Source organism: Pectinophora gossypiella, chromosome 9 (assembly GCF_024362695.1).
Source record: "Pectinophora gossypiella chromosome 9, ilPecGoss1.1, whole genome shotgun sequence".
Taxonomy (NCBI): Eukaryota; Metazoa; Arthropoda; class Insecta; order Lepidoptera; family Gelechiidae; genus Pectinophora; species Pectinophora gossypiella.
The window spans coordinates 5,422,589-5,437,082 of NC_065412.1; the positions used below are offsets into that span (position 1 = coordinate 5,422,589).

General features: G+C 39.2%; 1 protein-coding gene across 7 annotated transcripts in view; it reads left to right on the forward strand.

Moving 5' to 3' along the window:
• LOC126369849 (intermembrane lipid transfer protein Vps13) overlaps nt 1–14,494 on the forward strand; it is a 45,359-nt gene that overhangs the window by 20,494 nt on the left and 10,371 nt on the right. For 2 of the 7 annotated variants that reach the window (XM_050014413.1, XM_050014414.1), the window contains exons 29-47: nt 351–497; nt 611–801; nt 1,225–1,362; nt 1,987–2,139; nt 4,122–4,199; nt 4,447–4,577; nt 6,202–6,310; nt 7,116–7,313; nt 7,611–7,767; nt 8,218–8,336; nt 8,629–8,853; nt 9,272–9,487; nt 10,798–10,839; nt 11,411–11,461; nt 12,429–12,632; nt 12,950–13,087; nt 13,234–13,380; nt 13,780–13,928; nt 14,309–14,440. In XM_050014413.1, coding sequence (XP_049870370.1) covers nt 351–497; nt 611–801; nt 1,225–1,362; nt 1,987–2,139; nt 4,122–4,199; nt 4,447–4,577; nt 6,202–6,310; nt 7,116–7,313; nt 7,611–7,767; nt 8,218–8,336; nt 8,629–8,853; nt 9,272–9,487; nt 10,798–10,839; nt 11,411–11,461; nt 12,429–12,632; nt 12,950–13,087; nt 13,234–13,380; nt 13,780–13,928; nt 14,309–14,440 — 2,725 coding nt within the window. The remainder of the gene's footprint in view (nt 1–350; nt 498–610; nt 802–1,224; nt 1,363–1,986; nt 2,140–4,121; nt 4,200–4,446; nt 4,578–6,201; nt 6,311–7,115; nt 7,314–7,610; nt 7,768–8,217; nt 8,337–8,628; nt 8,854–9,271; nt 9,488–10,797; nt 10,840–11,410; nt 11,462–12,428; nt 12,633–12,949; nt 13,088–13,233; nt 13,381–13,779; nt 13,929–14,308; nt 14,441–14,494) is intronic. The other 5 variants (XM_050014416.1, XM_050014417.1, XM_050014418.1 and 2 more) reach the window with 3 other exon arrangements.

The following is a 14,494-nucleotide window of genomic DNA, read 5'->3' on the forward strand; positions in this document are numbered from 1 at the left end:
TATATGCAGGCACATAGAGTGCCACAAGCGTAACCGATGCGTGCTTTCCTTCTACCTGGTCTGCGCTTAAGGGCTATGGGATCATGTCCTCTCCGATATGTAGACCTGTTCCTATAGAGGTTAATAGATTTATTTTTGATCTTAGACCTAATTGTTAGATTCTATTTCTGGAAAACCGGGAAAAATCAGAAAAGCTCTTCTACTGACTACTTTGATAGTCAGGAAAATATTATAGTAATGTCAAAGACGTCACCTAGAAATTCATAGATAAAATAATATACAAACTAAATTACTCTATTTTTTTAATTTGATATTTAAACATCACTAATATATAATTTCCCCCTGTCCAGATATTATATCTCTGTTGAACCGCGTCATGGCGACGGTAACCAGCACTGAAGAAAGCACAACGACTCTGGAAAGCAAGGCCATATTCTACGACAAGTTGTGGGCCATTGAGGAGTTCAAACCCAACGCCTATTGGTTTTTGAACACTGGTAAGTAGGGTTTTTACTTAGGTGATTGTTAAATTAGTGTTGACTGCCAATTTTTTTAATGTGTTTTAATGTCAAGTTTATTTTTGTGCTAACGCCGGTAATATTTGTCACAGACGAGGCTGAAGAAGCATTAGATATGTCACAGGAAGACTTGACGTTATCGAAGGCACCGGAGGGAGAGATCTGTCTGCTGTCGAGTCCGTCCATTGTGCTTTCGTTTGAAATGGAAATCGGTAATGAGACCATTCCCGTGCTAGTCATGCAGGCCTCGCTCACTGGGCAATTGAAGGACTGGAGCTCCGAGGTAACCAATATATTCACAACGTCCAGTTAACAAAATAAACAATAGAAATAGAATTATTAAATACAATCCATGCATTTAATTTTGTATGTCGATATATGGACCATGTGCTGTCTGAAATAAAGAACGTATTATTATTATTAAATCCACCTGATAATAAAAAATCAACCTAACTTTTCGTTTTGACTTATTTATAAACATTTTTTTTGTTCTAGACGTTTTGCAAAAGTATCTTACTTGACTGGGTTGTGCGTATTCGATATTTTTTGTAATCTTCTTAACTTTCTTTTAACTTTTTCGAGTTCGAATAATACTTGCGTTTTTTAGTCTTTCAAAACTTTACTTTTTTATAATGCAATTTTTTGACAATCTCTATCAAACTATTTTTTTTATAATGCCATCATTTTTGTTTTTTTCATTGTTTAGTTCCACATGGAATCCACGTGGGCGATGCAGGTGTCGTACTACAACATCGCGCGCGCAGTGTGGGAGCCGCTCGTGGAGCCTGTGGAGCGCATGCGCGACTACCAGTATCGACACGAACCCTGGGAGCTCAAGATTGAGGTACGAACATTAGCTCCTTGTACTACTAACTAGCCCAATTCAAACTGAAACTCAAAAAATTCTTTATTCATTAGGTAACACAACACAATTTGGATCGTCATAATTTAAAACTACTGCAGCTTCTTACAACCTGTATATCCAATAAATACAGGTTATGTTATGACGTTTTGTAAGGTAATCTATTTAATTGGGTTTTGAGAAAGAACATTATGCAATATGAGACAATCAAAAATAATCAAGAAGTATGTTTGTAAAAACATTGTGCGACAATTAATGCGATCTCATTAATTTACAACTCAACTGCCATATTATAGGATTACATTTTTTTCTGTCACTGGAATCGTATTTAGCCAGAGCGACACAAAGCGCGAGAGTGCATTACAGCGCCCGCGTACAGTCGCATTATCTCGCTCTAGCAAATGAAATTTCTTAGTGCTAGAAAAGAGAGGCAAGTAACAAAGTACGGTTCTGTGCTACCAGATGTGATTCAACTCTTAGTGCACGTGGTGCATTACACCACAGGTTTCTCCACCAACCAGCAGTGGACGACTTGGCCTTCCCTGTTGGGGCAAAGGATATTGTAGGTGTTTATAACAATTTTATTATAAACAAATTTTATTCCAGATGATAATGCGTCCTCATGAATCTCAATTAGCGATCGACATGACAGACGAGTCGGCCAACAACCAGGCGGTGGCGCAACGGCTGCCCAACAAGACCATCATCGTGTCCAACAGTGAGCCGCTCGAGATCACCATCACTAGGACTGGCATGGAGGTGACACATACGTACACTCATATATACATAAATAGCGTCCGTCCTACGTCATAAGTCTTACTGCTGGATACAGGCTTCCCCTCAAACAACCGGATACATATATCATCATCTCCCTAGCATAATCCCGTTTTTCAGTCTTCTTCTTATCGTGTGGGTTGTGAGGTGACGTACCAACCTCATCAACCCTGGTGTCAGGGTTACTATTGAGCCGCCAAAGGCCCCTGACATGACTCATGTAACGACTACTTACTTACATCAGTAAGTAGTAACCGGGACCAACGGCTTAACGTGCCTTCCGAAGTACGGATCATCTTACTTTCGGACAATCAGGTGATCAGCCTGTAATGTCCTAACCAAACTAGGGATCACAAAGTGATTTTTGTGATATGTCCCCACCGGGATTCGAACCCGGGGCCTCCGGATCGTGAGTCCAACGCTCAACCACTGGACCATAGAGGCCGTTTTGACCATTTTTTTGGCCGTTTTTCAGTGTCCACTACCCTGAACATTTGACAGGTCCGGTTTTTTACAGAAACGACTGCCTGTCTGACCTTCCAACGCGAAAGGGAAACCAGGTCAATACAGGTCAGGTTACATACCTCCGAAAATGCATTTCTCAGGAATGTGGGTTTCCTCACGGAGTTTTCCTTCACCGCTGAGCACGTGATAATCATTTATAATCCAACAACAAATTCGACAAGAACTGAGTTAGGCCTGTGCTGGATTCGAACCTGTGACTTCAAAGTAAGAGGCAAGCGTTCTACCAACTGGGCTACCACGGCTCGCGAATACATAATATATATAGGTTCCGGCAAACTTCTTGAGCATCGACCTTGACTGCGCACAACCGAATTTTAGATCTCTTTGGTGGTGCGGTACGGGGCGCGGGGGCGGGTGAGTCGCATCGACCGGCTATTGGTAGATCAGTCGATACTTCCCCCGCGCACTCTGTCTTCGTCCCTTTGACTCCCGAATACACTTGCGTGCAGTGAAACTGTCACGTTTTTGTTATTGCTCTTTTGTTCGTTTTTTTTTGTTATTACTCATTTGTTTAAGTTTAAGAATTAGTTACTAGCACGAGGTCTATGTCTACAGATCCAAAACCTAGCACTAGCTCTGGTATTGCTGGTTTCAACCTCATGGAAGGAATATCATACTTACGTGACGATTAGTTTTTTATTAAATATAATAATATAATATAAGTTTTAATAAACTATAATAATATAAGTTTAGTTTTATTTACATAATTAAATAATATAATAATTGTTTTTTTGAATGAAGTTAAGAAAATAATCAAAAGTTAATTTTTTTTGCACGAAAGTGTACGTGCGCGAACTTTCCCCCACTACGACACTCGATGCTCAAGAAGTTTGCCGGGAGTTATACATTAAAACATAATCGCCCGCATCCCTATCCTGATGGACAGAACCACAAGATAATCCGCAGCCACTTCTAACCAAACATTTATCAGAATAGATCCAAGATTATTTTGTTCTGATGAAACCGGCGACATCCATTGTCTTTTAATATTTGCTGATCATAAATTACCCTTGTAAACTTGTATATTAATAGAATAATACTATGTATACTCTTCGTCCCGCACCAATTCGTATCGGGCGCTGAGCTAGGTTTATCTCACCCCCTCTGGGTCTTACTTTAATCTAAATTCTTGTAAGCCGCCAAGGAGTAAGGGGGAGGGCGGAGATTGTGTGTCTCGCTCACACTTACGCGGTAAGGCGGCACACGGTAAGAATGTCATTTTTCTATGAAGTGTCTGGGGTGTCGGTAGAGTGTCCTGATGAAATCGACATTTAAAAATTTGCTGATGGTAAAATTGTGCCTTAAGTACGTTTTTGTTTCTTGCGTTTTCCACTATATACTAAGCCCATCTCGTAAACGATTATATGGTATACCCTTGAGTATAACAGTTCCGATTTTCTGATCCTAACTGGATATAATTTTACTTAATTGTTATTGTACAGGTACTCACCCAGTTAGGAAACTCGTTTTCGGCGGCTACGGAATCTGTGGATGTGTCGTCATCAAAGTCCAAAATGGAGGTAAGTACAAAATTCATTGCTATGTATTTTAAGACTCGAAGACTAATATCACTTTATTACTCCCACATATTTTAAGACATGGATCCTTAGTTTCAACACTTGATCTACAATCTTTAACACATGCCCTGAGGCTTATTGCCAATAGTTTTAAGTGAAAACATCTCTCATGCTCCATAAGTCCTGCTAAAAGGTCCTGCCTTTTAGCTGCTAACCAAAGTTATGTAGATTATTTACGAATATGTTTTAGAAACCAAAGAAAACGGCGAGCGCTCCGTACGTGCTTCACAATAGTACCGGGCTCACTGCGAAACTGTTGCTGGAAGAAAACAACGATTTCACTGTATTCTTGACATCGGAACAGGCCGATAAAAACTACAGGTGCGTACTACTCCCAACGTTAGCAATAATTATATATTGCGATAGTATAGTCGATTAAAGTATTAAAAATTATGCATTTTCCATTATCGTTCGAAAATGGACAAATGTAAAATTATAATAGTAATTCTTTGGAGTTCGAAAATAGGGAGAAAAGACATTGATCTAGTTACATATAAATGCCATTTTGCTAGAACGGAACGGATAAATTGCAAGTAAGAAATTTGTATGTGTGTGTTTTCTGAAATACAGGATCGATATTTTATAGAGATGTATATAATGCTTATGTACGAGGGGAGGTCAAAAAGTTCGCGGAATGAGGGGGAAGGGGGTCGAAATTAAACACGAAACTATTTTTCCTTTTCAATATATTCTCCCTTAACCTTAACACATTTTCCGGATCTATCAAATAATTTGTTTATTCCATCATAAAAAAAAGATTTCTCTTTGCTGTCAAAATAGGCCGAAATTGCAGACTTGACTTCTTCATCATCGCCAAATTTTCGTCCACGCAGTTCCTTTTTCATTTTTGGGAACAAATAATAATCGCTGGGGGCCAAGTCTGGACTGTAAGGCGGGTGGTTTAATTTTTCGAACCCGCATCGGTGAATGGCAGCCGTCGCAACATGGCACGTGTGGACGGGTGCGTTGTCGTGCAAAAGGAGCACACCTCTTGACAGCTTTCCTCTTCTTTTTTCCTTGATAGCCTCTTTCAATCTATCCAGTAAAGAAGCGTAGTAATGTCCCGTTATAGTCACACCACGATCTTTATAATCAATCAGCAAAATACCTTCTGTATCCCAAAAAATAGTGGCCATGATCTTTCCGGCCGATTGTGACACCTTAAACTTCTTTGGAGGAGGTGTGCCTTTTTTATGCCACTGCATCGACTCTTGCTTCGACTCAGGTTCATAGTGGTGAACCCAGGTTTCATCTCCAGTAACAATCCGGGCCATAACTTCTTCCTTATTCTCTCCACAGAGCTCTAAAAACTGGCGAGAACACTCGACACGCTCGCTTTTTTGAAGTGGCGTGAGCATTCTTGGAACACATCTTGCGCTGACCTTAGTCATCCCAAGATGTTGATGTAGGATATTTAAAATACTTGTTTCGGATACACCGACCATTGCTACAAGCTGCTTCTTCTTCAAGCGGGTATCTTCTAATACAAGTTTCTCTACTTTTTCGATGATTTCCGGTGTGGTGGCCTCAATGGGCCGTCCGGAGCGGGGGTCATCTTCAATCGACTCTCTTCCTTGCTTGAAAAGACTATGCCACTTGTAAACCATGGTTTTACCAGGGGCAGAGTCCGCGTAAACTGGTAACAGCTCTTGAAAAATCGTCTGAGCGGATTTTCCTTGCTTGGTGAGGAACTTAATGACGGCGCGGTGTTCAATTTTCTCCATATTCGCTGAGTTCTTCCCGATTCACTTGTTTGCTGGTCGATAGTTCAAACGTTAATGACCCGATTTGCTTCAAACTTGGTACATATACTGTTAATGAGGTGTGCAACTAGCGGCTACCTGTACGAGCAAACCAATCCCCTCCAACCCCTTCATTCCGCGAACTTTTTGACCTCCCCTCGTATATTGTTCAAAGTGGGTTTATTCGTATATATTTCCTGCAGGGAAGTAGTATTGGAGCCGGGTGCGAGCGTACCTTTGCAACTAAAACATGGTGGACTGAATCTGCTCAAACTGAATGAACCACCGCCGCCACTCAAGCTGCAAGTTAAGGTATTTCATATATCAAATTTAAAGTTTTATACATCCATAACCAATCCAGGTCCTCGCCCGTGTGTCTTAACATGCTTCATAACTGATTTTCATCCAGATTTATCTCGTTTACAGCTCCATTTTCATTGATTGGTTTCTATCATTATTGGTTATTTCATATCGAGAGAAAAAGTAGATAGACAGTTTGCTATTTTGACACCTGTCAAATTAATCATCCTGTAAATAGGTTATAAGATTATAATTGTAACGTGAAGCGATCCTCACGTGGGTTCGACCAACTTATACTGGAAAGTTTTACAGACTCAGAACTTTCCATCATAAGATGGTCTGACCTGCATCGTACGACCTCTTAACAAAGAGGGACTTTCCAAGCTACATTGCCCAAATATAATATAGATGGCTTGATAATTACCTATTTTCATATTGCTCTGGTACATAATTATTTTAATTTAAAATAATAATCTGATGACAGAAGCTGCTTTGCGTTGCTACCTATATAATAATGGATGAAAGAAAAAAAAGGATGGAATATATGTTGTGCCTGGGTGTGATAACAAGGGTCATGTATACCCAAAAATAAAGATAAAAGATACATATGTCTGTTATCCATGAAATTAGATGTTTAAACAAAGGCAAATCTGTACAGCACCATCTATATTATTTTTTGGGAACGTAACCTGGAAAGTCAAATCAAATCAAATTCTTCTTCTTCTTCTTTATTGCACAGAACTAAATTTCAACAAAATAAGTCCCTCATTATAACTTCATCTTACGATATCGACTCGCTATAACTGGTTGTCAACAGATAATAGAGCTGGACGAAGATGTGTTGATCCCCGTGGAGCGTGCAGACAAGCGGTACTTCCCAATCGGCCGCAACCACACGTCGTCGACTTTGGAGCGCAACGTGCCCCACGTGGCCGCCACCGAGCCTCGTGGGCTCATCTCCGAGATTGTCATGCAAGATGCCGCCGTACAGATATACTTGCGGAGTGTTGTGCAGGTCTGGGTGACATCTCTCTTTTTAACTATAACCCCGTACAGGTGCCCACAGTTTCTTGTCATTTCTTCCCAGTCAGTACTTTGCGAAGGTGACTACTCCACCGACAAGAGCGCAGCTCTTAAATAAAGAGAGAGAGAGAGTACTTTGCGAAACGACGTAGATTCAAAAATGTCAAATTGTACTTCAACAAGTTAATCCATGATAACTAATTTCTACCAGTTTTGTTTTTGGTGAATTTTCTCATTCGCCTCTGGATTCTAGGAGAAACTGGTTGCTGATCCTGTACTTCGTTTCTAGGTTCTAAACCAGCTGTCGGTGAACGTGTCAGTATACTTCATGACGCTGCGCGGCAACGAGGTGCGGTTGCTGGGCGATGTGAAGCCGGGTGACGTGCTGCGCCTGCCGCTGCAGGCCGTGCACACGCCCACCGCTGAGATATTCTTTTCTGTTGAAGGTACAGTATAAACTGTCCACAGTACTGTTAGATAAAACAGAATCAATTCGCCTAATCTCGACTGATACGTCACTAAGCTAAAGATCGTGACAGCTGGCTTCTGGACTTCGACAGAAAACTGAAATATAATCGCTAATTGCACTGAACTAGACGTTCTGTTTAATAGTACCTAATGGAATGGAAGCTGCAAGTAATACAATGCAGATAGGTGGCCGAAATCAGTCACAGAATCGACGCTAAATGAACGCCGAGGTATAGGCAGGATTAGGAAGCGTTGGAAAAATACCTGGATGCCTTCGAGAAAGAGTGAAGAGCTCGGGAGAGAGAAGGATGGAAAAGTGGGGAAAACCTTTGACAGGGCAATGGGACATTTTCACTATAAAAAAATTCGAAAGACTATTTCGTTTGAACAAAGTATTGAAAGTATTTTTTATCGTTTTATGTTTTCAGGTTTCACTGTATCGGTATCACCTTTTATATGGCGTGAACTTCAACAAGAAGTGAAAATAACTAAATTGCTACAGTGTGATTCCAAGGACAAACACAGCGGCGAGAAATTCTACCTCAAGGTAATAGGAATAATTTCACTTTTAAGTTGTATATTTCCTGTTGTAATGTAATCTTTGTCCTGGTATATATCTTGTATATTATGGTGGCAAGCTTGTGTACATTGTGGGTCGACGTGCTAGTCAGTTTCTCCTTTTAGTACGGTCGTACCTTGGACGGATTCGTACACGTACGAAATTAGATTAACGTACATGTACGAACTTACAAGTACTATGGGAGAGTGAATATTGGGTACGAGCTGGTGCGACCGAACTTATGTATTTGTGTGGTTTAAAATCCTTATCCGCTTACCAGGCCGTAGGTACGATGGAGCAAGTATTCTTCGAGCATACCAACCGGCAGACATTCGCCTCATCTTGCTACGACATTGTGTTGAAACCCGCGGTAAAGATGCAGAACTGTCTGCCCGTGCCGATCATCGTGTCGCAACTCGGTCTCAACCGCACGCAGCATTTCCAGCCTGGAGAGATGTTCCACCTGTCGCATCTATCCCCGAATAGAGCTTCTATCGTTATTATGGTGAGTGTGTTGGTATTTCTATCTTTATACGTAACCCGTAAACGCAATGTTTTCTTTAACTTTTAGGATATGTGTTCGGGTAGATTTCCATTTCTTCGTGAAAAAAGGGGAACGCTGTGAGTTCTCGTTGCAGAATACATGCATGTTTATAACGAATCTGTAATAGGACAGCAGAATATTAATAGAAGTGTCGCGTCGGTGTGTTAATCCTCATATTCCAATAAATTAAATAGATATACCTCCGGTTACGCTTTCACTTTAGTACCCTATTGAAAATATCTTGATTAGAATGACAGTAGGATAAAAAGATACTATATTATCTGTGTGTGTTTTAGCAGCCGTCATTCTAACGAAGCAATTTTTAATGCGGTATTTAACGACATATCAATACGTCTATGATGAATTTTTGGAATTGCAGATAGAAAACTACCTAGACAAGTGCTGGGTTTGCACGAAGAACTTGCCGGACGAAGAGACCGAGTTATCGGTGTGGTCTTTCGAGTCACATGACAGCCCGGCGCTGATGACCCTCGACCTTGGAATGCACAGCGTTGATCAGGAAGGAACCCAGTTACTCTCACTATATTGCCCCTTCTGGATGCTCAACAAGACAGGGTTCACACTCAGTTATAGGGTAAGTCCGTAATGTACATAACCCCTTCCCTTTTTAATGCGAACAGTGTAGGTCTGGATCATCCTGTCACAAACGTTTCCAACACGGGCGGCGCAGGTTTTGCGCCGCGTGCGTTGCGGTTTATATCGCGGGTTGTGACCAATAGACACACTATATGGATAAACGTCGTACGGCTATTGGCCTGCGATATAATTTGCGCCCGTGCCGCGGGCGTAAAACAAAAGAATGTTGGAGTACCTATTCAAGGTTACAGTGAATAAGCATCTGTAATTGAGGTCCGCCATAGGCCTTTTCGTTTCTTACCTACAGGTTTTAACATAATTCAAGGCGATATACAATGGAAACTATAAAGTCTCTTGTAAGAGTGTCGAAAACCGAAATATCTATATTCTTATAAAATCCAATCCAAATTGTAGATATGACTATTATGTCTAGAATCCGGTCTAGTTAAATTAGGATGTAAGCTGATTTTCATCCCCAGCTTGCATTTCTATATACGTATATAGTACTTGTGTTGGGAGTATTTATTTTAACATAAACTGGGTAGTTTCCTAGGTCAAAGATAAATTATGAAATTCGGATTACTAAATAAAGACAGTTGTTTTCTTGTTTCTATTTAACTAATTTATGAATTTTAATAAAGAAAAATATAATAATAAGTGCGACATTTTGTTACTTTTCTATGACGTTGCTACGCTTTTTCATACAAATTCCATAGTAATTTCGTGTTTTGACATTTAGTAAAAAGTAACTGATTTGACTAGTTGGAAACTACCCTACTATACTAAGGTTTCCAGTAGTAGTATTATTTTAAAATATGAATTATGTATTTGTGGGGCGTCTTTTTTATGTTGTGGGTGAGAATATTTAATGTCCTTATATGTATTAACAACTGTAATGTCTAGCCTTCAAATTATGAAGTACAAAGGTTTGTACTATAGAGATTGTAATGATTTTCACCTTCGAAACACCATCAAGTATTCGTATACAATGTTTTGTAAGCAAATGAGTTTGAAACATAAATGCTGTAACTTGTTGATTATCTTGAAGAACAAACAAATAAAACATAATATTTACCTTCAAGGATTCAGATTGTCGTCTGTAAATATTTTTTAGGACATTTGTCAAGTTAAAAAAAGAAAAACACCTGTAAAAAGCTCAATGTACCTGTAACTAACGTGTGTTGGTTGTTAATATCATCGTCATTCATTATTGTTTTATTTCTCGTATTTTTTTTAAACTGGTAAAAAGCCACAATTTTGAACAAATGAAGCTATTCGTGATGACAAAGCCGTATTCCGTCCTTGCAGAAATCAAAGAAACCAGAAAAAGACTCCGGAACACCCAGCAAGGTATCTTTGAGATCCGTTTATAATATTAAGTATAGCCCCCTTCTGCCCTTTATTTTGATTTATTTGCAGTTTCAAATGATGCTCTTTGATTTAATCGGCTTTTATTCTAGGTTTCTCTTTACATCGGCTTCATAGATTAACAACAAAGCTTTATTATTAACGTGTTTTGTCATAGAATTCGCAACTCGTCTTAGAATTGGGTGTTTTTTAAACCGAAAAAGCTACTCAATAATATATTATTTTGTCTGATTAACCACCACATTCTGAGATACGTTGTGACTTATCTAAATTTTAATTTGCCATCTGCTATCTATGTACATGTATTTTTGTATTGTGGCATGTTGTGTTGGTTCGGGTTGCGTCATGTAGGAATAGAATAGTGTTCAAATTCGGTAAGATGCCGACTTACGACGTCATAATGCAGATTAGTTATAATTATGTATTATTTTTTCATCAAAATCGTTTAGTTCGTGCCTTAATAACTAAATGTAATGGGTATATTCGAACTAGAAACTGTTGTTTCCCCGCTATCCGTTGCTTAAGCCAGTATAGGTGTGTAATGTTATTCCAGATTAAACATTCGCGTTGCAGTAAATGCCGACCATCGTGTTTTCCATCTACGGTGAGAACAACATTATCTCCTTAATGTCGGTGTATACGGCTGTGGTCACTGTGTACAAACAAACGCACAGACTGTACTTAGAATGAACAGCGAAAGACGACGCAGGCATTCTCATATGCGTATTCTATAAAACATGTCGCTGGGCTCAGTCTATCAAACTTTGCATCGGTTATTCTTTTACAATTATGTATACGCAAGTGAATGAATGTGTTGAGTAGGTTGCTATCTTTCACAGTTCCAGTTCTGTAAGACTTGGCCATTGGGGTTATGTTATGTAAGAATTAAAACATACATATTGGATGCGATCGGATGACTTTATGTTTAACAGGGATGACTTACGTGTTGGACAAGGATGACCTTACATGCCTCTAGCTTAATACTAAATAATATTATTTAAAACGCAGCACTGTGGTTTAATTTATCCGGTTAAGTATTTTAATTTTATTTACATAGGTTTACTTAAACATATTTTACTTAACTAATTGCACGAAACGCGCATGAACAATAATTTTGAATTCATTGGCTTATTTTCATAAGATAGATTTCTAGATAAGTCTCACTTGTGGTACTGGATAATGCATTCTAAATAAAAAACTGAAACATTACATCATTTAAAAAATGCACAATTAACAAGAGAAACATTTGGTTGTGGTGTAGTAGATAATAAGAGTTTTTGCTAAAAATTGGGTATACCTGTAAATCTGTGACTTGAGGATACAATATCTGTTAGCAGTGTAATCATATTTATTGGCGTACTTATAAAATTAATGCCAACTATAACTCAATTAGAACAGACGAAATGGACTTGTAATTCAGAATCATTCTTTAAAGAAGAGGAATTTAGACATCGAGAAGAAATTCTATCCAGAAATATGATTATTATCAGTTACTTATCAGTTTAGCACTGAAACACAGGTTGCCCATGGATCGTTGAGAGATAAAATGGCTAGCTGACGGTTGGTTGCAGAACGTGGACGAGACCGGCAACGTGATCTTCCACCCGAAGGACTACAAGGAGCCGATATTATTCTCCTTCCGTGCGAAGAACTTCTTCGGTAAAAAGAAGGCTGCGATCCGACTCGAGTTTGGCGAGTGGTCAGATAAGTTCTCGCTCGATGTGCCCGGCAGTTCCGGTGTCGTCACTTGCAAGCTCGAAGGCAGAACTTACCAGGTACAACTCTTATATAATTTCGACGAGGTGAAAATCCTATACAGGGATGATCAGATGATTACTCCACATTTATGTTGGGGAAATGAATTACTTCCTTTAACATGTTGCCTATTTGTACTTATGTTCATGAGTTGTAATTGCGTTTTTAATATCGATATAAGAGACTATGTTGAACGTTGAACGGTTTCAATTGTGTAGAAATATTTTACTTTGCCATTTGTTCTTTTCGTTCACTCACCCTAAGCCTTTTTCACATATCACTCACAATATTCATAAACTTACCTACTTACTTCTCACACTTACATCTCTTTACTTAGGTGGCTGTGACGAATCAGCTGACGTTCAACAGTTTGACGAAGATGGTGATCTTCACGCCGTTCTTCCTGATCATCAACGAGGCACCCTTCGACATCCAGTATCAGGAGATGCATAGATCAGCGGACCCTTGGCAGACGGTATGTTTGCTGATTCTGGATAAACGTTTTAGTAATGATTTGAATAATTATGAATTTTACAAAATGAAAAACTATTTTTTTTGGATGGTGCTACTTAAGTTCCAGATGTTAAAACCAGTAGTTCTATAAACCTTTTTCTCTTATAGGTGGAAAAGAATTCAAGCGCTCCTCTATGGCCAGTTATAGAGAAGGAAGAAAAACTGCTGCTATTACGAGCGGCTTGCTCCTCTGAAAACTGTGCCCCGTTCCTGTACACCGAACAGCACAGTACTTGCTTAAAACTTGATAATGTGGTAAGTATTTTAAATTATATGTATTTTGGCATGGTGAAGTATTATTGAAAAAGTCCACGTCCCCTTAATCATTATTTGCAATTGTTCTCAGCAAAAACATCAGATCTTTATTGTTTTATCTAATTCATCCTGCTATTATTCATTCAAGGTCAATGTCAATGTTATTACATTGGGCATCATACTAAAAAAAACATAATATGAAATCTTGAAAGTGTTAGCTTTACAGGGGACTAGTCTTTTATAAATCTCTTATTTTAAGTCATAATACCGCATGTCCGTTTAAAATCCGAACACTATTGTTTTACTATTGTGTCTGAAAATTTCGTCCGCAAAAGATTAAACACCGCTATGAGAGGCGCCTTGCACCACAATCCTATAACACACGCATTGTATTCCCAGTACGGCGGTCTGCACGTGGAGGTGGCCCTGAGCGAGGGCGGCACGTACATCACGGTGCAGCAGTACCGCGACGGACACGCACCCGCGCTGCTCATCAACTTCTCAGACTTCCCTGTCACCGTCTACGAGAAGGAGAACGTCAACGTTAGGTAAAACGACCACGGGTAGAAATAAGTCTTCAAGGCTAATCTGTATAAGCATTTCACATCGCATCGTCACTTATTAACAGATGCGATCAAGGTCGAACGCGAAGTAATACCTAAAATAAACGGGATTTTTGTTATCCATGAGCTACTATTTGTTACAGTTGTTGTTTATTTAATACACTCTGCTTGCAGCTAGCTAGCTTTGGCTAACATATATATGACGTACGCAATGTGACACGTTATCATCCCATTATCTAACACTTCACATGCTTTATAATGGCTTGATTGTTTAGAATGAATATTGAGTAAAACATAGCTATTGCTTACCAAGTAGCTATCTGGTTATATAAAATATTGTGATTTTTTTTTATAATTTATTGCAGAAATATACCGCCAATGCATAGAATGCTGTACGCGTGGGACAACCCCGCAGGGCCGCAGAAGTTGATATTCGAAGGTTACAAGCGAAAGGAAATCGAAAACGAACTAAGACAAGACGGAATTGGCCACTTCATGTAAGTCATACATGTTATTTTGGTACTTATTGGATTTAGATCTGATTTATTCAT